Source organism: Arachis stenosperma, chromosome 8 (genome assembly GCF_014773155.1).
Source record: "Arachis stenosperma cultivar V10309 chromosome 8, arast.V10309.gnm1.PFL2, whole genome shotgun sequence".
Taxonomy (NCBI): Eukaryota; Viridiplantae; Streptophyta; class Magnoliopsida; order Fabales; family Fabaceae; genus Arachis; species Arachis stenosperma.
The window spans coordinates 6049641-6072924 of NC_080384.1; the positions used below are offsets into that span (position 1 = coordinate 6049641).

Below are 23284 nucleotides of genomic sequence, written 5' to 3' on the forward strand. Positions count from 1 at the left end.
GTGACTGCCTTTTTTTATTCATTTGGTATTAATTTTCTCTGTTTCAACTGCTACATCTAAGAGATCTTTTTCAACTATGAATATTGTGAAAAATAACTCGCAAATAAAATAAAAAATGAATTTTTACTAATTGTCTTTTAATTATATTGAAAAGAAAATTGCTGAAAAATTTGACACAAATTCTATTATCGATAAATTTTATGATACAAAAAATCGACCACTTCGTTAGTAAAAAATACACACATATTTTTTGTACTTTAAAATATATTTTCTATCGGTATATTTTTGTAATAAATCTTATATTATATAATTTTTTTACATAATTTTTAATATTATATATGTTATTGGCCCCTCATAATAACATTTCTGAATCCGTCCTGCCTCGAACCAGTTAGAAGTTTGTGCTTGCCAAGACCCACCATAATGTAGTCTTTTTTAGTTTCTTGGGCCTTTGGCCCCGTTTACCATTTAAAAAAAAACGAGGATACAGATTTGGATAATTTCATCAAGGAAAACGTCAAACAATCAATAATTATTTCAACAAAACTAGTGAACTATATCGACGATTAATGCCACTTAATCTTACCCAAATATTGTAATTTAATAAAAGCTACTCCCAAAAAGCGAACAGTTTCTTACACCCCAAAAATAAATCGACCAGGGAAAAATGGTTTAAACTAGATATAATTATTACCATTAAACAACTGGGTTGCAAGGAGGTGGTTTCCAGCATCAAGTAAAAGTTACAAGAAACAGATGACCAGTCACTGCCATCTAATGCTACATACTCCTAAATCACATCCCATTCAGCCTGAACTACTTAAATCACCCATATTCAGAATGGCTAAAGACAGAAAACTAACCTACACAATGTTTTTTCTTTTAATCTTGCACTAATAATACAGAAAAGCTAATGTTACATGTTTGTCTCGTGGATGCTTAAAGCAACAAGCAGACAGATAAGAACATAACAAGTGCGTGGAGCCTGACCACCCCATGCCAAATCCAATGCACAAACTAGCTACCAGTTTCATTTCCAGGGCATTCCGGAAATTCCTTGTGGGGTGTTATTGTTATTGCAAACATCTGTACTCAGGTTAAGTGGGCTCCCGGCTCCACCAGAAGATTCACTAAGAGTGCCATGCGATGGCGAGCTGCTTTGACCAGCCGGGAGAACATTAGGGGAGGAAGGTAAGGTCCCCATCTGGTTCTGGTTCTGGTTCTGGTTCGATGACTTCATTTTCTTGTAACCACCATCTACAAGGAAGCTTGCGAAAACTATCTGCAAAACATTAAGAACACGTTAATATGCTTTTTTCCGCTTTAAAATTTCTGCATTATACAGGAACAAATCAAGAAATCCAATGTACCTGAATTGGGGAAGCAGCTACACAAACACCTGCGATTGCACCACCCATAACCCGACCATCAGGCCCAGACAAGGTCAGACTTAAAGAACCAGTTCTTTGGAACTGACCATTATCAGAAAGAAGAAAAGAACCACAGAGTGCCAGGATCTCAAATCGTCCCTGAAAACCCAAATACCAGTTTTCACAATGCTTTGATAAAGGAAAACAATAATACATGTAAAACTCTTAACAGTCTACAAGAGATTGATCAAAGACATTTGCAGTTAAAAGAAATATCGATGGATCTAATGAATTTTTGGCACGAAGATGAATTCAATCAAATGAAAAGGACAAAATGAGAAGGGCATAGTGAGAAGTTGCTCAGATGTTCAGATGTTTAATAACCTCATAGGTCACAGTTCCTCCAGGTATCGAAGGTTGGCTAAGTGTTACATTAGATATGGTTCCATTTGCTGTTAAGATACAAATATTTCTTGGACCATCCATGGAGATGGACGTAACCTTTACTCCCAGATCCTGGGAAAAAAAAATATAAAGAACCATGTTATCTCAAGGGGAATGAAGCAGTAACGTTTGGAGATTACTAGAATCAGAACCAAGATAGTATTACCTCTCCAGATTTCACAGTAAGAACATGCGGAGTGAAAGTAAGTTTTGCCAATCCTGCAAGTGAGAATTTCTGTGAGAAACTACCCTGAAACTCAATAGCTAAATTCCATAATGAAAATATTGTAAAACCATGCACATTTACATGAGGCTAATTTGCAGATGAACATAGCTAAAGTTTGCTCATGTTACAGGAATACAAGGCAAATAGGACATTGCTTACAAATCGGCAGAAAAAATCACACCAAAAAAGAGAGAACATATGATACACGGGCAAAAGTGTCATTTTAGAAAAAATTAGGGAATCCAAACTCGAGAGCAGGATGGAATTGGTCCCAAAGAGTTCCTGCAGATAAATAGATTATTACAATACAAGAAGCATCTATCCACCTTCACCTTCTCCAATTTACAATTAGAAAGTTACAGAGTGACCCACAGCAACGTTGTAGCTTAAGTGCTTAACCAATATTTTAAAACGATCAAACACCATCAAAACGTATACCGTCAGAAAATAGAGCAATATTATATACAAACCACAGCGAAGCCAAAAAAAATAATGTTAAAAATTGTTACACACCACGAAAAGCTTTAAAAAAAAAAAGAAAAGAAAGAAAAGACCGAGAACAACAAATCAGAACTACACCTTAGCAATAAAAAAAAAAAGACTAAAAAACTTCAAAGCTTGAAAGCAAAGACTATAAAAGAAGAGCAATTACCAAGACCCTTTAAGTGAGGATGCTTGTTGAGAGAGCCACGAGGCCTTCCCCTTTTCTTCCCGGAATTAGAATTAGGTGTGGCGGAAGCAATTGCCGGCGACATAGCTCCGCCACCGGACTGATTCTGGTTCAAGCTCGAATTCAGATTCGGATTCTGGTTCTGGCTATGGTTAACGGTCATACCAGGAGCAGAAGAATCTGGATTCAACCCTAACCCTACGCCGCCACCATCCGGTACGTATTTCCTTGGCCTCCCTCTCTTCTTCTTCGGCTCAGAGCTACTCCCGATGTGGCCGCCCTGTGGCAGCGCCGCCAACGATTCGATGCCGCCAACCGCGCTGCCATTGATGTTGATAGGTGCAGCGGTGACTGCGGTGGAAGGGTGGTAAGTTGGAGAAGCAGAAGGTGGCGCAAGAGGGTTGTTGTTGCTGTTGCTGTAGAGAGCAGGGCCATCAGAAAAGTCCAAACGCATGCTGTTATGGCTGTGAAGCCCAACGGTGAAGCCTTCTCTTCTTCCCATCTCCGATCCCGACATGCTTTTCACTTTTCAGTTTTTCACACACACACTCTCTCTCTCTCTCTCGCTTGCTGTTTCTCAGTGTCTGTGGATTCCACAACAATACAGGATTTATGTTAACGTTCTCATCTGCTTCTGGTTTTGGCCGTACAGAGATATAAACCCTAATCTGAATAGGAACATTCAATTTAGGGTACAATAATAATAACTATGACAAATTGACAACACTTCCCTTACCCCCTCTGCCCCCCGCCACACACAATCATCAACTTTCCTTTTTCTGCTTCCGGACACATCATAACTAAACCTCATTCAATTATTCAAATTCAAATTTCGAAAGTAACAAACGAATCCCTCCTATCAAATTGAAAACCCTTCTTTTCTTCTTTTTTCTTTTTTTTTTCTTGGTGGTTTTGAAATTTCGCATTCGCGCACCGGATTAAAAATTTTGGACCGGCTCTTACAAAATTTGATTTTGCCCCCAAAATCAGAACGCCGAAGGAAAGGGAGGGAAAAACCGTAGCCCTAATTTCACATTATCGGGCAGTGTTGCAGTAAAACTCCCCAAATCGGCCGCACACTGATGATAGTCAAGTTACATATTTTACTTCCGAGAATTGTGAAAACAGAAAATTCTTTTGGAAAATAGGATGGTTTTAATTAAATTAAGTGAGTCCGCTGATTAAAAAGTATATAATTTTAGAGCATCAATTTGGAATTTTCATATTGCGAAAATGGTGTTTTTTTGTTTGTTTTCTTAATTGGCAGGCAGAATCGAGTTAAATTAAAATAAAAGAACAGATGGAAAGGAGGAGAAATAAAATGAAGAACGACAAAAAAAGGAGAAAATAATAATAACAATAACAATAAATAATAAATAATAAATTTCTTTTAACTTACCAAATAACTCTATGAAAAAGGAATTTGCAGAGTGTGAGATTTATAGGAGGAGAATAACGAAGGAATTGGGAACGGAAAAAAAAAAAAAAAAAAGAAACCAAGGTCGTCCCTTTCACGTAAGTAACTTATTTCCTTCAATTTTCTTCGATTTTATTCCTAAGTAAGTAGGATCCTTTTTTCACTCCGGGGCCCCTTCTACTTATTGTTACGCCCAACCCATTTATTAGTAATATAAAAATTTCATACTCAATTTAGAATTTGTTTGAACTTTCAACGCTATAAAATTGGTAAAAAAAAAATTTAATAATTTTTTTATTTTTTAATATATTCAACAAATTAAATAAAACTATTAAAAAAATAAAAAAATATTTTTTTGAAAAGTTACGATTTATATTTTTTAAGAAATTTTTTAAAAAAAATATTCTTCACTTGATAAATGAACAAAAAAATACTTTTATCTTGTTTTATCTAAATATAATTGATAAATATAAAAAAAAAATTTTACATGAAATATCTAAACATAAACCCGCTTTTACTTTTGTAGATCTTTTAAAGAAATATTATTTAAAAAAGATCTTTTTGAGAATGGCGCCCAAACAATCCCTAATGGTCGAGATATCAATATGTTATGAACACTTTGCTGAATTGCCGTGTCCGCGCATCAGATACATTTTGGACACGACACTCACTGACATTCGTCCGACACGCATGTCTGCTATGTCTAAATCATGTCTTAATAAAAATAAAAAAATTTTCATTAAACACACTTAGATACACCTAAATATCATCACGTGTCAGTGTGTTCAGTCTTATTCTTAACATATATTTTTGAAATAAATTTAAATATAGTATATATTATTATTTATTCAAATAAAAATATTTAAAATACTTGATATAATTAAAATAAGACATTAAAAATAATTAAAAAAATTAATTTATATTCTAATATCAATAAAATATCAAAATATCATTACAGTTTATCTAAAAAATACATTATATATATATATATGCATGTCTCTGTGTTGTATCGTGTTTCGTGTCCATGTCTATACATCATAGATAACATATCAAAAAGATCTTATCGAGACATAACGATGAAAAATGAGTTCGTTAAACTTAATCCAAATGAGATCGTGGAGATGGTGTCAGATGATTATATGCCTAAGGAATTGATTATGAATTTGATCATGGAAAGTCAAGCTCCTTCCATTCTTAAGCCAACCACTGTGGGATCCTTAGAAAAATATGATTAGTATAGGCCATGAAAATTGTTTTTGATTGTGATGTCCCTTGAAAAAACTATCAATCTTCAAGTTATTGATAAATAGGTTTAAAAACGATGGATAAAATGGGACTCCATAAGAGTCATGGACCTAGCTATGAACTTTCTTCTGATTAGATTCACAAACTAAAATAATTATGCTCGTGCACTTTTTGAAGAGTCATGGATGATAGTAGATCACTATTTATTGGTTAAGAAATCAAAACTCTTATTTCTTTCATAGAAAATAGACGTGTAGTAGGGATGTTCATAGGTCGGGTCAGATCGGGTTTAATTAGACCCGGACTTGATCCTAAAAGGTTGTCGGGTCTATTTTGACCCAATCCAAAATAGATCGGGTTAAATCGAATCGACTTGATGCAAAATTAATATATATAAATTTGTAAATTTTATATACAAAAGTAATAAAACTTTATTTTTAAAAATTAAATTTAACAAGTGTTATATCATATTTATATCAAAATAAATTATTTTAAAGCAAAAATAATATAATATAATATAAAAAATATTAATTAAAATATAAAAATATAATATGATATTATTAATTTCAATCTAAAATATATTTTTTATTATAAAAAATGATTTCGGATTGGATTGGGTGACTCGAAATGTAACCCGAACTTGACCCGAAAATTACACAGGGTAAAAATGACAAACCTGAACCCGGCAAAATACGCCTCGTGTTCGGGACGAGTTTCAGACTGAATCAAGTCTTGAACACCCCTGACGTGTAAAAGGTTGCTGTCTTGATCCGCATCCCAAACTTACCAGCAAGTTTAACACGTTAACATCTATTCACTCTAGAGGCAGATTTGCTACAATATGCATGGAGATAGATTTAAGAAACAAAATTATTCTCTCCTTTTCAGCCTTAGAAAAGAATTTTGACATTGTTTATGAAAGTCTTCACCAGATCTACTTCAATTGTGGTAGATATGGTTTTAGAATTGATGTATGTAACAAGAAGGTGGTTGAAACCACTGTCAAAGATGGCATGGTGGCAGAAGGCAGCAGCAAGACTAGCTAGGGAACGATCAATAGATCTTGAAAAGGAAAAGAAATCAAGAAGCAGAAAATCAGGAAACTACATCAACCAACTTAATTGCTTCACAACAAGAAAGGCAAGTAATACCAAATCATGATATAAATCAGGAGCAAATCAAGGATAAATCGAAAAAAAAGCCCACATGGACCATGAAAGATTGTTAAAAGAAATTAGAGAAGGAATAACATTAAAACTGATCCAGTAGAGAAGGAAAAAAGAAAAGTACTAATGCTTCGAGATTCCAAGTTCTTATGAAGAAAAATATTCAAGATAGTGAAGGAAATCTATCGGAGGCTAGCCATACAAAGCGTAGTCCGGACTAGTTCTTATGCAATTTAGAATTTAGCGATGCTTTTTCAAATGTTGGGGTGAAGCATTTGCCCAAAATGAAGTCTGACCACCTTTCTATTCATCTTAATTTCAACACCCTGCATAAAGATAGAAGAGAAAGGCCATTTAGATTCCTTGCGTCTTGGATTCTTTATGAGGATTATAACAACTTATTGAGGAAAAGTTGGTGCAAGAAGGGGATCTTATGCACAATATCCATAATTTTACCGAGAAAGCTAAAGTGTGAAACAAGGAGGTGCTCAATCATATTTTTAGAAAAAGTAAAGAATATTGTTCAGACTCGAAGGCATAAAGCTGGACTTCTCCTTCAATATAAACCCATTTTTGAAAAAGCTTTAGAAAAACATATGGAGAGAGTATGAAGTGGTGGTAATTGAGGAAGAAAGCTACTGACAACAGATGTCTAGATGTAATGTGATTAACTTTAGGGGTGATAGGGGAAAAACGATTCCGCACAAACTTACCGACAAGTATACCGGGTCGCATCAAGTAGTAAACTCACAAGAGTGAGGTTGATCCCACGAGGATTGATTGGATTAAGCAACTTTAGTTAGGTAATGAATTTAGTTAAGCTAATATTGATGAATTGAGTGGAAATTGATTGGCAGAATGTTAAAGTGCTAGGAATAGTAACTTGCAGAATGTAAATTGGCTGAAACTTAAATGGCACGAAAGGTAAATTGCTTAAACTTAAAGTGCAAGAAATTAAAAGGAACTGAATTGTAAATTGCAAGAAAAATAAAGGACTGAATCTTAAAGTGCAAGAACTAAAAGTTCAGAAATATTAAGTAGCAAGAAAACTTAAATTGCCTGAATAATAAAGGGATTTGGGTTTTGAGAATCAAAACAGAACGAGACAAAATAAATTGCAGCAAATGTAGAGAAATCAAAATGAAGGAAATTCAAAGGAAATGATTCATCAGGGATTGGAGATACTATAATCCTTCATGAATCAATTGGATCTCAACTCCTTCCTCAATCATATGCATAGATGGTACACGAAATCGTGAGTTCACACTTCTCTCACAACTCCGCGCAGCTGACCAGCAAGTGCACTGGGTCGTCCAAGTAATACCTTACGTGAGTAAGGGTCGATCCCATAGAGATTGTCGGCTTGAAGCAAGCTATGGTCATCTTGTAAATCTCAGTCAGGCGGATTCAAATAGTTATGAGGTTTTGATAATTAAAAGAGAAATAAAACATAAAATAGGATAGAGATACTTATGCAATTCTTTGGTGGAAATTTTAGATAAGCGTTTGGAGATGCTTTGTTGCCTCAGAACCTCTGCTTTCCTATTGTCCTCATCCAATCATGCGTACTCCTTTCCATGGCAAGCTGTATGTTGGTGGATCACCGTTGTCAATGGCTACCATCCGTCCTCTCAGTGAAAACATGTCTGCTACGGTTTCCTGCATGGCTAATCAACTGTCGGTTCTCGATCGTGTCAGAATAAGATCCATTGATCCTTTTGCACATTGTCACTGCGCCCAATAGTCATGAGTTTGAAGTGCGTCACAGTCATCCCATCTCAGATCCTACTCGGAATACCACAGACAAGGTTTAGACTTTCCAGATCTCAAGAATGCTGCCAATTGATTCTAGCTTATACCACGAAGACTCTGATCTCACAGAATGGAAGGCTCTGTTGTCAGGAGAGGCAACCATGCATCGTGAACCAGGAGGCCAAGAGATACACACTCAAGCTCTCGCAGATAGAACGGAGGTGGTTGTCAAGCACGCGTTCATAAAGGAGGATGATGATGAGTGTCACGGATCATCATATCCATCAGGTTGAAGTACGAGTGAATATCTTAGAATAAGAATAAGCGTGAATTGAATAGAGAAACAATAGTACTTTGCATTAATTCATGAGGAACAATAGAGCTCCACACCTTAATCTATGAGGTGTAGAAACTCCATCGTTGAAAATACATAAGTGATGAAGGTCCAGGCGTGGCCAACTGGCTATCCCCCAAAACGTGATCAAGAGATCAAAAGTGATCCTAAGATAGTCTCAAAAATGATCTAAAGATATGAATACAATAGTAAAAAGTGCTATTTATACTAAACTAGTAAACTAGGTTTACAGAAAATGAGTAACTAAGTGTAGATAGTGCAGAAATCCACTTCCAGGGCCCACTTGGTGTGTGTTTGGGCTGAGCATTGAAGCTTTCATGTGCATAGGCTCTTCTTGGAGTTTAAACACCAGTTTTGATGCCAGTTTGGGCGTTTAACTCCAGCTTTGGTGCCAGTTCTGGCGTTTTACGCCAGAAAAGGGTCTCTGACCGGCATTTGGACGCCAGTTTGGGCCATCAAATCTCGAGAAAAGTATAAACTATTATATATTTCTGGAAAGCCTAAGATGTCTACTTTTCAACGCAATTGAGAGCGCGCCAATTAGGCTTCTGTAACTCCAAAAAATCTACTTCGAGTGCAGGGAGGTCAGAATCCAACAGCATCTTCATTCCTTTCTCAGCCTCTGAATCAAATTTTTGCTCAGGTCCCTCATTTTCAGCCAGAAAATACCTGAAATCACAGAAAAACACACAAACCATAGTAAAGTCTAGAAATGTGATTTTTGCATAAAACTAATAAAAATATACTAAAAAGTAGCTAAAACATATTAAAAAGTAGCTAAAACATATTAAAAACTATGTAAAAACAATGCCAAAAAGCGTATAAATTATCCGCTCATCAATAGATCTATGGCGGATTGAAATTAATTGGATCCCAATTCCTTGGCAATCCAATCTCTCTAATCACAATCAATCTTGCCGATTTCTTGATCTAATTGTCATGAGAAGAGTTAGAGTACATTTCTCTCATCCATAAGCCACACTAACTCTCAAGATCTCAATTCCTCCCAAATAGTATTGATCAAGAGAGGAGTGAAGGATAGAGCTTCAATTCTAATGAAGGTTATTTCCCTTCCGAGGTCACACCCACATTCAATTGAGTTAAATCCCCCTCTGGAGTGAATAATTCAGAATCAAAGTAGAATATACCCAATAGCTACACAATTGAATTGAGAAGAAGAAGAATTTCATTGATTTATTGGAATTACAAAAGAGCTCCTCCCTCTAATGAAATTGGGGTTTAGTTCATCATTGCTCTAGTACCAAAACACAGAAGAGAAAAAGTTGCAGAAAATGAAGAACAGCCAGAAAATAAAACTCAAATCTAAAATTCTAAAAAAACTAAAAGAAAAGGTGAAGAAGAAGATATGTTGAAGAGATCAAAAAGTCCCTAATAAAATTAAATTTTCTTCTATTTATACACTTTCTAATTTGGTCCTTCAAGTACTTGGAGTGGGCTTTTGGCCTTTGATGAAACAGATCAGAATGGATCCTCAGTTGGTGCGGTTAGGAGCTTGCTTCAGGAGAATGTAGCATTTTCAGAGTGAATGCTATGTTCATCCACCGACGCGTGCGCGTCCTATGTGCATGCGCGTCCCTTGCATTGTTGCACCATCAACGCGTGCGGGTACTGCATGCGTGCGCGTCGATACGATCTTCAGCTTCAACCATGCTTGCGTGTACCATGCGTGCGCATGCGTCCTTTGGTAACATTCATTGATTGAATGCTACATTTGCGCCATGAACACTCTTCACGTGTGCGCGCCCTGTGCACGTGCGCGTGGATAGTAGAATGTCACTTCTGCATTCCAGCGTCATGTACGCCTTCGCGCCAATCACCAATATTGTCACATCGACGCGTGCGCGTCATGCATGCGTGTGATGCCAGGGCATCTAGGCTAGTTTCACTGACCTTTTCTTTACTGTTTTAGGGTAGTTTCATGCATTTTCTTAGTGAATAAGGCAAGTTTTGGATGAAAATACACTAACACCTTGATTCAAGCAACTATTGTGAATTTTGCTAGAATTGCATGATAAATTGATGATGCATAATCTCATGACTTTGGCTAGAGCTTTGATGCACTTTAATTGCTTAATTTCAGGGCAAAGGAAGCAAGGAAGAACCACGTTAGTATTCATGTTAACCTAGTTAACGTGAACACTAACGTGGAATGGTAAAGCTTGCAACGTTAATGAGAAAAGTAATCACCAATAACGCCTGCGAAGCCATCCATAGCCACGTTACTTGCCACGTTAACTAAGTTAACGTGGTAGTTAACGTAGAAGCAAAAGAGAACTCCACGTTAAGAGAAAACGTGAACACCAATAACGTTTTCCTCCAATGTTAGTGGTAAAAGTGAACTCCACTAACGTTGGAGAACTTGATAATGATCCACGTTAAGAGTCACGTTAAATTAGTTAACGTGAACTCTAACGTGGAAGATAAAAACAAAAGCCAACGTTAGTGACACTCACTTTTGTCACTAACGTTGGACCAACTAGCATTGCCTACGTTAACTTTCACGTTAAGACCATTAACGTGAAAGTTAACGTGGAGTTGAGATCAAAGAGCCAACGTTAGTGACACTCACTTTTGTCACTAACGTTGGAAGATGGCATCACTACTACGTTAAGAGCCACATTAACTTAGTTAACGTGAGTTCTAACGTAGAGAAATTGGGCATTTGGAGCGTTAGTGACAAAGGTGAGTGTCATTAACGCTCTCGAAGGTGAAACACACCCACGTTAAGAGTCACGTTAGCTATACTAACATGAACTCTAACGTAGGAACAAAGGGCACTCAGCAACGTTAATGAGAAAAGTGATTCCCATTAACATTCGCGAAGGAGTATAAGCCAACGTTATTGGAAAAAGTGAGTCCCAATAACGTTGGCCAAAATTTGAGAAAGTAACGTTAGTGGTCACGTTAAGACCACTAACGTTGGATTTAACGTGGATGTATGAGAGTGGAACGTTAGTGGAAAAAGTGAATGCCACTAACGTTCTCGAACCCACAATGGCACTCAACGTTAAATCTTACTAAATACCCAAAGCCTATTTCATATTTTTCTGCAAGTTGGGCCCACTAAAGATGAGAACTGCTTCAACTCAAGATCCAGAGCCCACATCCAAGACTTGAAGAACTTACTAGAAGATCAAGAGGAGTAGTATATATAGGAGTAGTATATATAGGAGTAGTTTTGAACTATAGAAAAGTGGGCACTTTTGTGAACTACTCTTTATAGATTTACTTTTCTGTACTTTTAGCATGGATTCTTCTTTTCTGCCATTTTTTATTTCTAGAGCTATGAACAACTAAACCCCTTTCATTGGGTTAGGGAGCTTTGTTGTAATTTGATGGATCAATTATAGTTTTCATTCTTCTTCTTCTTTCTTTTCTCTTGATCTTACTAGAAAGCTTTCGATCTTAATTCAATTGGTTAGTTGTCTTGGAAAAGAAATTCTCCATAATTGGATCTCCTTTGAGCCTTGGAAAAGGGATGAGGAGATCATGCTAGAAATGCTTTCTCATGTTGGACCAAATTGGGGTCTGGGCGGATATAGTGACATGTAATCCTCCCAACACTTTGATTTGGAAATACATGTGGTATAATCAGTGACCACACTTCATCTCTTCCCATGAGTAATTAAATCAAGGAATTGGGCAATCGTGATGGAATCGTGATGATCAACTTAAAGACGAGTGTGTAAACAAGGTTCGGGATCTCGGATTACACTATGAAGATCAATTCTGGGAGCTCCAAGCTTGTGAAGGACTCCATCAAGGCTTGGTTCAACTCATTGGAAATCTTGGAGCACAATGGAAGACCAAGCATTGGTGGGAGTTCCAAGATGAATTCAAGCACAAGCCACCTTGACAAGGAGCCTCCCAATTGTCCAACTTAATGACAATAAATAAAAGTGTTAGGTGGGAGACACCCCACCATGGTAAACTCTTTCCATTCTCCTGTATATATAATCAATGAATGAATTGAGTTGCCATTCTTAGATAGTTTTCTGCTTTGCATATTCTTGTTTTAGTGTTTTGGTTGCTAGTTTGTTTGATTAAGATTTATGCTTTAAGTTGTAGAATAGTTGTGGTTAAATTGTATTTTGCTTGAAGTGTAAGTTTTGTTTGTTTTGTATTTGAAAATTTTTCAAAAACCAAAAGACTTGTTGTTAAATTTGAATTTTGATTGCTTTTGAATGTATATAGGTTAGGAGAGTGCCCTGTTTCTGCTTTATGGCTCTCTATAAAAAAAAATATGATGCACCACGCGTAGTTGTGACCTACGCGCACGCGTCGTGTGGCATTTTGGGACACCTGGTACAAAAAGCAGAGAGTTGCGCTGGATTAGTGCTAGTTTTGTGCGAATAGAACAATTTGGCCCCACGCGTACGTGTGAGTGACGCTTACGCGTCACCTATACTTTCTGCGTCCCACGCGTACACGTGGATGACGCTTACGCGTCGCTTCGCCTTCCTGCTCTTCGCATGCACGAGTCACCGAAGCGCGCGTGTCGCCTCGCGCCCTATTTCTTTCCTCCCTCTTTTCCTTTCTTCTTTTTTCTTCTTCTTTCCTCTTCCTTCTTCTTTCCTTCTTCTTTCTTTATACCTTTCTTTCTTCTCTCTTCTTTCTTTGTTCCTTTCTTCTTCTCTCTCTCTTCAAATTTTCACTTCTCATTTTTCATTTTTTTCTGTTGCATTTGCTTATTTTCATTCATTGCATTTTACTTTTATTTTTGTAGCTTGTTCTTATTTTCTTTTCTAAGTTTCTTATTTTAATATTGGTATTGAATTCACCTACTCAATTGTTGAGAATTTCTTGCTTTATTTTGGTGCTTTGTGACTTGTTTAGCATTAATTGTAATATTTGTTCCACACACAAGATTAGTGCTTTAGTCCTTCCTAACTCATTATTTTTTGTTTCTATGCCTCACTATCATTGAGTTATGATAGGAACAAATGCCCACATGCTTATCACTAATCTTGTTTATGTCAATTATTGTTGAACTTGATGCTTCTGAGTGCTCTTCATACTTTGACTTTACTCTTGTATCAAGTATTAGTTGATATGCCTTAGCTTACAGTGCTTTCTCACTCACATGTTGTAGCTATCATGTAGTTGAGAACCATACTCTTATTTGGCATTAGCCCCTGTCTATATTTTATTTGCTTTGATATCTTTGTTTTGGGCTTAATTGTCTTTCTTTTTCTCTCCTTTTAGGCTAGCCACCAAGAAGGAATGAAAAAGCTTCTAAATGGGGCAATAAGCAAGTGCCTTTGCACAATCTTCAAGTTCGGGGAGATCATCCGACCGACCTCCGTGGGTAACCACTTCCCTTTTCAACACCAATTCTTAATATTCTTTGTTAGTTAGTTGTTGCATTGCATGATAGGGTGCATGATAGTTAGAATTTGTACATATTTTACTACTTCTTTTTATGTTAGGATTACTTGGTTAGAGTGATGATTTCTTTTCCAAGAAAACTATTTTTAGGGCACCTTACCAATTTCAAAAAAAAATTGTTGACCTTGTTTGAAGAATTTATTTTGGAACATGGTTTTTAAGCTAAGAACACAAGCATGTGAGTTTTGAGCCCAATTGCGTGGTTACATCTTATAACCACTATTTCCATTCTTGTGTGTATTATTCTCTCTCTATGATTGTAATCCTTGATTTGTTTGATTCTTTATGTCCATTATTCTATGTATACATGCGTTTATCTGATTGATGCCATCATTTTATTTAGCTCACTTACCCAAATAGCCTACCTTTCATCAACCATTGTTAGTCAATCTTGAGCCTATTTCATCCTTTTTGTTCTTTAATGTAGCACATCATTACCCTTAAGTGAAAAACAATAAATACCCTTTAATTGGATCTTTGATTAGCTTAGGCTAGTGAGGGTGTGTATTATTTGGGTGTGAAAAACTTGGGACATTGGTTGAGGTAAAAGTATACTTTGTATTTTTATTGAAAATATTGGGAATTGGGTACATATTCATATATTAATTATGTTTAAACCATATGCATTGATACTCTTGTGTCTACTTTATTGAAAAAAATAAAAAATAAATAAAAATATATATCAAAAGAAAAATAAAAAGAAAAAAATAGAAAAAGAAAATATATATATATATATAGAAGGAAAAAAATTGCAATAAAAAGGAGACAAAAATGTCCCAAGGTAAAGTAACAATAACAATGCATATAAAATGTGAATTAAAGAGAATGCATGAGTATGTGAAATAGTGGGAATCATGGGTAGCTAGGTAGTGTATTAGAACTGTATAGGTTGTTATATGTGTTTGGTAAGAGCTTAGGTTAATCAAGGATTCAAATTTCAAGCTCACTTGGCCATATGCATCCTTACCCTTTACCCTAGCCCCATTACAACCTGAAGATAAGTCCTCATGATAAATGTATGCATGCATTGAATAATTGTTGATTGTTAGCTGAAAAACAAATCTTGGAAAGCATGACTCGAGGAGAATTGAGTGAATCAACCCTATACACTTGAGCGACTAGAGCGGATACACTTCCGGTGAGGGTTCGATGCTCAATTCCATATTCCCTGCTTTCATGAGCTTTCTTCTTGCAAGTCTATTTGAACTTCAATTTTTATATTTGAATTGGTAGAATTCATGAATCATCATATGACCTTAGCCCTACTTGTTCATATGCGTTCTTGGAGAATTGATTTACTATTAACCAAGTAGGTAGAATCATTTTGCATTTAGTTGCATTCATATAAATAGGTGCATTTAGTTTATTTGTATTGAATAAATGTTCATACCCCTTTTCTTGTCTATCATGGTTTAGCATGAGGACATGCTTGGTTTAAGTGTCGGGAGGTTTGAAAAACCCCAATTTTGTGGTATATCTTGTGTTGAATTTAGGGGATTTTATCAACTTTTCTCATATTTATTCAATGAAATAGCATGGTTTTGTGAATTGCTCCTAATTTGTGCTTAAGAGTAAAAATATGTTTTTTAGGCCTTTAAATCGCTAATTTTAATTCACTTTAATTCCATTTGATGCCTTGATATGTTTGTCAAGTGATTTCAGGATTAGAAGGCAAAGATTGGGTTGAAGGAATGAAGAAAAATCATTAAAAAAATGGAGAATTCATGAAAAAATGAGGATTTGCTGAAGTGAAGGCCATGCACACACGTCACCCACGCGTACACGTGAGATGGAGATTTGCCAGCGACGCACACGTGTCACCCCACGCGCACGCATGACAAAGAAAATTGGCAGCGACGCGTACGCGTGACCCATGCATACGCGTGACAAGTTGCACGTGACTTCACTAAAGGCAAAACGCTGGGGGCGATTTCTGAGCTCAAGGAGGCCCAAATCCAACTCATTTCTGATGTTTTTGATCCCAAGAATTGCACGGGAATGGGGAGGAGAAGTGATAGTATAGTTTTCATCTTGTTGTAGGTTAGAATTCTAGAGAGAGAAGCTCTCCCTTCTCTCTAGAATTTAGGGTAGTTTAGGTTAAATTTTGTTAGATCCAACTTTTAATTCTTGGTTTGATTTAGTTTTTCCTTTTAATTTCTTGTTGTTACATCTTTACTCTTCTAGTTTTAGTTGTCAATTTCTTATTTGCCCTCTTTTATGTTTATGAACCCTTGATGATTTTAATCTTCCTTTAATGCAAATCGATGGTGGTTGCATTCTAATGGATTATGAGCAAAACTAACTCCTCTTTTGCAGGTACCAGATTTCTATAAGTGCATCAAAGGTTCTCGAATTAGACGAGTATTAAGACAGAAAATAAGTTCAAAAAGTGCAAAAGGGTAAAAGAAGTGTAAAATAAAAGATTCGAAAAGTAAAATTGACTGAAATTGAAAAAGGTTTGCATTGAAATTTAAAGAAAGTAATAAAGATGCCTTCGATTGGATCAAAGAACTTTAGGCATGGAAATTAAAGGTACTGAAATGTAAATTGAACATGAAAATTAAACAATGCTTGAAAGATAAATTCACTTGAAAGATAAAGTTTTAGCAAGAATTGTAAATAAAAGGTAAAGACAGTGGAAGGAACCCTACAGAAATTGAACTCGAATGCAGACTCAGGAATTCGCTAGAATATGAGTGTGCTTGAGTGTATTTCTGAAAAGAAGTTCCAACCCATATTTCCTAAAACTTACTAATATTTATAACCCACTTCTATAACCGACCATTAATTACACGACGCTGCCTTGTATGCAAATTCTTAGGTAACTGTTTTCGCTCTTTTGCCCACGAATGTTATCAATAAGTTCTTCACTCAGAGAAAGCATTCGACTGCCCTACTTGCGTAACTGCTCAATTTTCCTTTTGAAAATTAGTTCGATTCTTCATTCAAGTATTTGTTCGATTTATCAAAGTATCTAAATCGAGTCTATGTCAAATAACTTTTGATTAATGCTTACACGTGTTTTTTTTTTTACCTCTACTTCTTTTTTGATTTTTCACCAACGTTTCGAATCAGTTTGATCTCTCGAAAATAATTATTTCAACTAATAGTCTCATATTTCAACTTACTCCATATTGATTTTGGATTTGATTCTTTTTCATGTGATTTTGGATTATAATTTAGATAAAAATATTAATTTCAGACGTTATCAATTGTAGATGTTGACTTACTGTGTCAAAAAAAAAACCAAAACTACCATGTAACTAGCCAAATATGCCAAAAAAATGGCCGCTTCAGTAATAACGATCAGCGACTTCGATTTAATCATTAACTAACCGCTACAATTACACAACATCAACAATGATGCCTCTGTCATGGCAGATTTCTACTCTATCCCACTACTGTATTCCACACACATGGCCAAATCACAGAATGTGACATCGCTTTCATCACATGTAGAACCAACTTTTTTCATCGTCAAAGCAAAACCCTTTTAACTTTCTAAATTTGACCTTTCCCTGTTACAACTTACTCAAACTTGCAACATCCAACGAGTAAAAATCATGAATAACTTTTTTTTTTTCCTTTTTGTTATAAATATTAGGAGTATTTATAGTTTAATAGTATAGAAAAAGTATTCAAGTATTTTAGAATTTAACTTTATAATTTATAAATTATTTGTATATCTTGAGATATTAAATTTAAATTTAAATATAAAAATAAAAAATGATAAAAAGTGTAAAAAATAGGACCTTTATATTAATTTTATCCCCAAATGTAATTTTGATCATTGTCATCCAAAAAATTCTTTCTACAATAATCACAGTCATAAAAATAAAAAAAATTCAAATACAAATCACGTTGATATTAATCCATTTTTGATCAAAACTAATTTTACAAAAATATATTTATACTAACATTCATATCAATATTCATTTATAAACGTTAATTTAAACACACATATGATAATATAATTTTTTATTATCACTACCTTGAAATACGTTATAAAAGAATATTACATGTATTTTATTATCATTATCAATGAGATAAGTAATAAAAATATACATATCTGGTTACATATATGTTATAAAAAAAAATAACATATTTCATTGTTATCACAAAAAAAAATAAATACAAAAAATATTTTAAATGTAAGTATGTATGAAAATTAAGAGACAGATACGTGTATTTTATCTTGTCACAGTAAAAGAGATAGGTAATATGAGAGAATATATTAGTAAATTAAATAATTTATTTATTTATTAAAAATCCATGATTTTATGATTTTTATGTTACAAAGATCAGTAAAAAATATAAAAATAATAAAATATAAAAATAAGAAAAGTAGGAGGAGAGAAAGAGAGAAGGTGATCTGAAAGGAATGGCTTCCGTTTCGTGGTTCTCTTGTCTTCAAATGCGACCTACGCCATGCCACTCCACCACACCCTTCGCCGCACCCATAACAACACTTCACCAACAACACCACAACCCATCTTCACTGTAAGAATCCATTTCTCACGTCTATGTTTCACCATAAGCAACGTGCTAACTTCATTATATTATTTCTTTATTCTATTCTCTTAGTTCTTCTACCGGAGAGGAAGGATCATCACATGGTGTTCATAGAAGACAGCTACTTGTTCACACGGCAGCCGCAGCTGCATTATTAGCACCCGCAGCACTTGTTCCAAATGCATCAGCACTCAATGGTACGATGAGTTCTGTTTCTTAATTTGTGCTACTGTTTTTGGCAAATGATACTACGAACTTGTCTTAGATGTGTCTACTGAGGAGGATGTTCGTATTTACACTGATGATGTCAACAAGTTCAAGATAGCTATACCCCCAGGTGAATTCAATTCAATTCCAAGTTTAGCACTTCTTCATTTTCAGGTGCTTATAATAAATCATTCTATGTGTGTTTATTAGATTGGCAAGTAGGAATAGGAGAGCCCGATGGGTTTAAATCGATTACCGCTTTCTACCCGCAAGAGGCTTCCAATTCCAATGGTATTCATTCTGCCACATCATCATATCATTGAACTGCTTCTTAAGAGTAATTGTTGGTACCAATATGTTTCAGTGAGCGTTGCCATCACAGGGGTGGGTCCGGATTTTACTAAGATGGAATCGTTTGGTAAAGTGGAAGAATTTGCCGAGACTCTGGTCTGATTTTTTTTTGTTTATTTTCTTTAATTCTTTATTTCTTCTTTGTTCCATGTAATGCTAAATTTCTCACTGTGAATATGAATTGAACAGATTGGTGGATTGGACAGAAGTTGGCAAAGACCACCGGGTGTGGCTGCCAAACTCATAGATTGTAAATCATCCAAGGGTGCTTACTTCTACTCTTAATTCCAGCTATTTCATTATGATATATATGAGTTTTTGTCAAGATTGTGTTATGAAGCATCAATTTACATTTCTTCTAGCTCCATTTCACATTGTTCTATGATATGATATGTGCTAATGTGAGAGAATAACTTTACCTAGTTGTGAATATTGAAGCTTCAGCAATGAAGCCTAACTCAACTCAAATGGCTTCAGGGTTTTATTACATAGAGTATTCACTGCAAAATCCGGGTGAGAGTCGCAGAACCTTATATTCTGCTATTGGAATGGCATCAAATGGTTGGTATAACAGACTCTACACGGTGACAGGACAGGTTTGAATTTTGATGGCCACATAGTGAGATACATTGTTACTTTCATCATGTGCTGATTTCTGACTCTATCATACTTCTGCATGCAGTTTGTAGAAGAGGAAACTGACAAGTATGCTTCCAAAGTGAAAAAGGTCAACTTCCGTTGTTCTATTCTTTCGGTTAAAACATACATAGTTCAGTTTGAGCATCTAGCTTGGTGCTTTCAAATTAACTCAATTTCACCTAAACTTCCACTTGCTTTCTGCAGGCTGTTGCATCATTTAGGTTCATATGAACAAAGAGTTCATGAGGGAGATATTATCTATCTTATGTTCCATGTGGACGGATGTGTCTACCTAGATATACTCTTATAAGATCCCTCGATGTTAATATTATTCCTTTTTTTCCCCCGTGATATAGTAACATTGACATTATTTCTAAGCTAGAAATGGCATCCTATACCACACTGGTATGATACTTACCACAACATTTCCTCCAATATTGTTAATCAAGCAGCATGCTTACTCTCAAGCAGAAATTCGACGGTTAATGTAGCTAATCTTGATGCACCAGTCATCGATTTATCTTCACTTTTATTATCATACCAAAGTTTTTTAAGTCGCATCTAATATGCGATTTCCGGTTCTGAATTCCAATATACAAGGTTTTAAGTTATATATTAAATTAAGCAGTCAGGAGTATTAGAAAAAATCTCTCAATTCAATCCATTAACAAGTTATTTGTAGATTCAAATTCTTTGTTTTGTATGGTTCACAGTTATAGCTTCGTTTTTGGTCCAGTCTTACAACTTATGGACTTATCTTGTTGAAATATGTAATATCACCCCACGTAAGAAAATTAAGATAAAAAATAAAAAGATCACACCCCACACGTGTGATACAAACTTCCACTATAATTTTTTCTGTCCCTCTAAAAATTAGAGGAACGTTCACAAATAATAGTTAGCAACAAGATTCCGTTACATCATAATATCGTACATATACAATGCTGACTACTGTGACGCAGAATTGATATTTAGACTTGCTAAACCTAAGAACTTGATAATCATCAATTTGTCTTTACACCATTGCTTTCTGTGCGTTCTCCAGATTTTGAAGCAGATTGCTTTTGAAATAAAAGAGAAAGCTGATCAAGGAAAAGCAAGTTCTTCATTTGCTCCAACTGCTGGCATTCTTTCTCTATCATCAAGTCTGAATTCTCAAAACGAAGAAGCTTGTCTTGGATATTTTTCATCTGTACAACAGAATATCCATTATTCAGCAAAGGCTTAGCTGCATAGAGCATTATGGCAAAACTCAACAAATTACAGACCTGAACTTCAATAATCTCAGAAATTGCCTTTTCCACATCTAACTCTTCTTTTTCGAGCAGTATATTTGCATGAAATCGAGATGCTTGTGATGAATCTGAAGAGGTACCACCATTAGATGCAATACCAGCTTCTGCATCAGAAACAAAGCCATCATTATACTGAGAAAAATGAGTTAATAACTTAAATTCTTCACTTTCTGTTGAGAATCACATGAACATACTATATCAGCTCGAGAAGAAGAGGGGAGGAAGAAAAACAAACGGAAAAAATTGTAGCACAATGTATAGATTCACATAATTTAGAAAACACGTTTCAGAAACTAGTCCAATAAGTACATGATGAAGATTGATCCATCCATTAATTGATTCAAAAGCTCGTAATCTTAAGCCAAAGATATTCATCATTCTCACCTTGAAGTGATGTGTTTCTTGGGAATGATCGATGATTTTTAGTTGTTTTGTAAGCCTCCGAGAGAGTTGCCACTGCAGCTTGTGCAGCAGAATATGCAACCTCTGATCCAGCCAGAGCTGACAGAAAAGCAGCCTGCAAATTTGAATAAGATACGTTAAACAGTTAAATAGAGCTTCTACAGAAATTATTTTGTGAAGCACATAGGCAATTCAATACTGGCAGATCATTCTTAAACAGTCCAGCAGTCACAATCCCCGTCAAGAGTTTAACAAATACTCCTCTATATAAATTGAAATCAACAAAAGAAAAAGCAGCACGACTCCAACCAAGAAATCACCTGAGCCATAATAGGGTTGCTTGCATCGGCAAGAGGGGTGAGTCGCATTCTTTTACTATGCTCGGCTGCACCACCAGCTTCTGAATCGAATTCGGCTACAGCAGCATTCTGCCTCAGCTGATTTGCAGTGTCGTCAGTCGCACCACCATCTCGATAACGCAGGAACTGGTCCCCAAAAGGAAGCTTGATGAAATGAGCAACGCAGTCCTTCTCTGTCCTGCCACCAACATGCTGGGAAACTCTCTTCCAGTCATCACCATAATGTGTAACGGCTTCCAGAAGATTCAGAGTCTCCTTCTCACTCCAATCCGTCTTAGTCTCTTCGCTTATCTCAACTCGCCTAAAATCCGAAGAACTCACACCCACTCTATAATTCCCACGAACATAGCATCTCGCACACAGAGTCAAATCATACTACACCAACCAAAAAGCAAAGGAAATTCAAAAGTTTCAATCTTTATATTCCCATTAATCCATCTTCATTGCAAAGGAAAGAGGCAAAGAAGTTACCTTATCACAAGCAAAGCAAGCAATGGTGCAAACGGCTTTGCATCCGCTGCAGATTCTCTTGGTGTTTTCTCGAACAGGTTGTGGGGGTTCGGCAGTGTTGGATCCAGATTCGGATTTGGACTCTTTGTCGTCCCACTTCAAGGGCTTGTTCATGGACGAAGACGGAAGGTAATTGATCAATCCCCATGCTTCGAGGAAATCGAAGACTCTGCGGATGGAACCGACGTCACCGACGAGGGTTTTTCTGACGTCGGTGAAGGTGATTTTTCGGGAAGGGTTGTAACGGAAGTACTTGACTATGGAGTTCCTGTAGTACTTGTAAACCCTAGGGTTCTTGGAGGAGGAAGAGGGGGAGTCGAAGAACTCGGGGAGGTGGCGGACCTCGCATTGGTGAATGGAATGTAAGGAGAACCATCTGGAGTGGCTGGGGACCAGCACGACGGTGGCTTCTGTGGAGGGTTTTGAGTCGGACAATGGGGCTTCGGGCTTCGCCGGAGAAGGTGAGGGCTGTGGTGGTTGCTTGGGAGGGGGCGGTGTGGTTTCGGTGGAGGAAGAAGGAGGGTCACCCGGTTTGGGTGGAGGCGGAGCTGTGGCGGGAGAGTTGGTGGCCATCGGATTTTAATTAGCGGTTGGGCCTTCTTTGAGTTCTTTCTTCTGTTGCAGCAAGAGAGACTAATTAGCTGTTGTTGCGTAAACAACGCTTTAATTCTTAGATGCGGTGAAATAAATAAGGAAGATATAAATATAAAATAGAAAAATATAAATATAAAATTTTAGTATTAATTTTTAGGTTTAATTATTTTATTGATTTTTATAATTTTATGAAATTTTTAATTAAATTTTTATATTTTTTTAATTAAGTTCTTACACCAAATTTTTTTTCAATTAGATTTCTACCGTAATAAAACTGTTTAATTTAACAGAATATTCTATTCTTAAATTGAATATTTTCTCAATTTTTTAAATTCATAAATTATGTTTTCTTTTTTATTTT

The 23284-nt window shown here is 35.9% G+C and overlaps 3 protein-coding genes across 6 annotated transcripts; 1 reads left to right on the top strand and 2 right to left on the bottom strand.

The window, feature by feature from the left end:
* Positions 1-671: 671 nt before the first annotated feature.
* Positions 672-4194, bottom strand: LOC130945121 (AT-hook motif nuclear-localized protein 10). Of its 3 annotated transcripts, none has more exons than XM_057873806.1 (6): positions 4110-4194; positions 2693-3378; positions 1981-2033; positions 1755-1886; positions 1371-1529; positions 672-1282 (listed from the first exon to the last, which is right to left on the bottom strand). In XM_057873806.1, exons 2-6 carry the CDS (start codon positions 3225-3227, stop codon positions 1031-1033), a joined length of 1131 nt encoding a protein of 376 aa, XP_057729789.1. In that variant the 5' UTR covers positions 3228-3378; positions 4110-4194; the 3' UTR covers positions 672-1030. The 3 variants fall into 3 exon arrangements, with proteins under 3 accessions (XP_057729789.1, XP_057729790.1, XP_057729788.1); XM_057873807.1 differs by having other exon boundaries at positions 2693-3294; positions 4110-4177; XM_057873805.1 differs by lacking the exon at positions 4110-4194 and having other exon boundaries at positions 2693-4050.
* Positions 4195-18360: 14166 nt separating this feature from the next.
* On the top strand, positions 18361-20180 carry LOC130945312 (psbP domain-containing protein 3, chloroplastic-like). Of its 2 annotated transcripts, none has more exons than XM_057874043.1 (9): positions 18361-18554; positions 18639-18763; positions 18832-18903; positions 18984-19064; positions 19138-19220; positions 19314-19389; positions 19563-19720; positions 19807-19851; positions 19968-20180. In XM_057874043.1, exons 1-9 carry the CDS (start codon positions 18436-18438, stop codon positions 19992-19994), a joined length of 786 nt encoding a protein of 261 aa, XP_057730026.1. In that variant the 5' UTR covers positions 18361-18435; the 3' UTR covers positions 19995-20180. The 2 variants fall into 2 exon arrangements, with proteins under 2 accessions (XP_057730026.1, XP_057730027.1); XM_057874044.1 differs by having other exon boundaries at positions 19602-19720.
* A 383-nt stretch (positions 20181-20563) lies between these two features.
* Positions 20564-22984, bottom strand: LOC130943890 (SWI/SNF complex subunit SWI3B). The gene is made up of 5 exons (XM_057871970.1): positions 22291-22984; positions 21781-22194; positions 21443-21575; positions 21032-21162; positions 20564-20953 (listed from the first exon to the last, which is right to left on the bottom strand). Exons 1-5 carry the CDS (start codon positions 22900-22902, stop codon positions 20768-20770), a joined length of 1476 nt encoding a protein of 491 aa, XP_057727953.1. The 5' UTR covers positions 22903-22984; the 3' UTR covers positions 20564-20767.
* Positions 22985-23284: the final 300 nt, after the last annotated feature.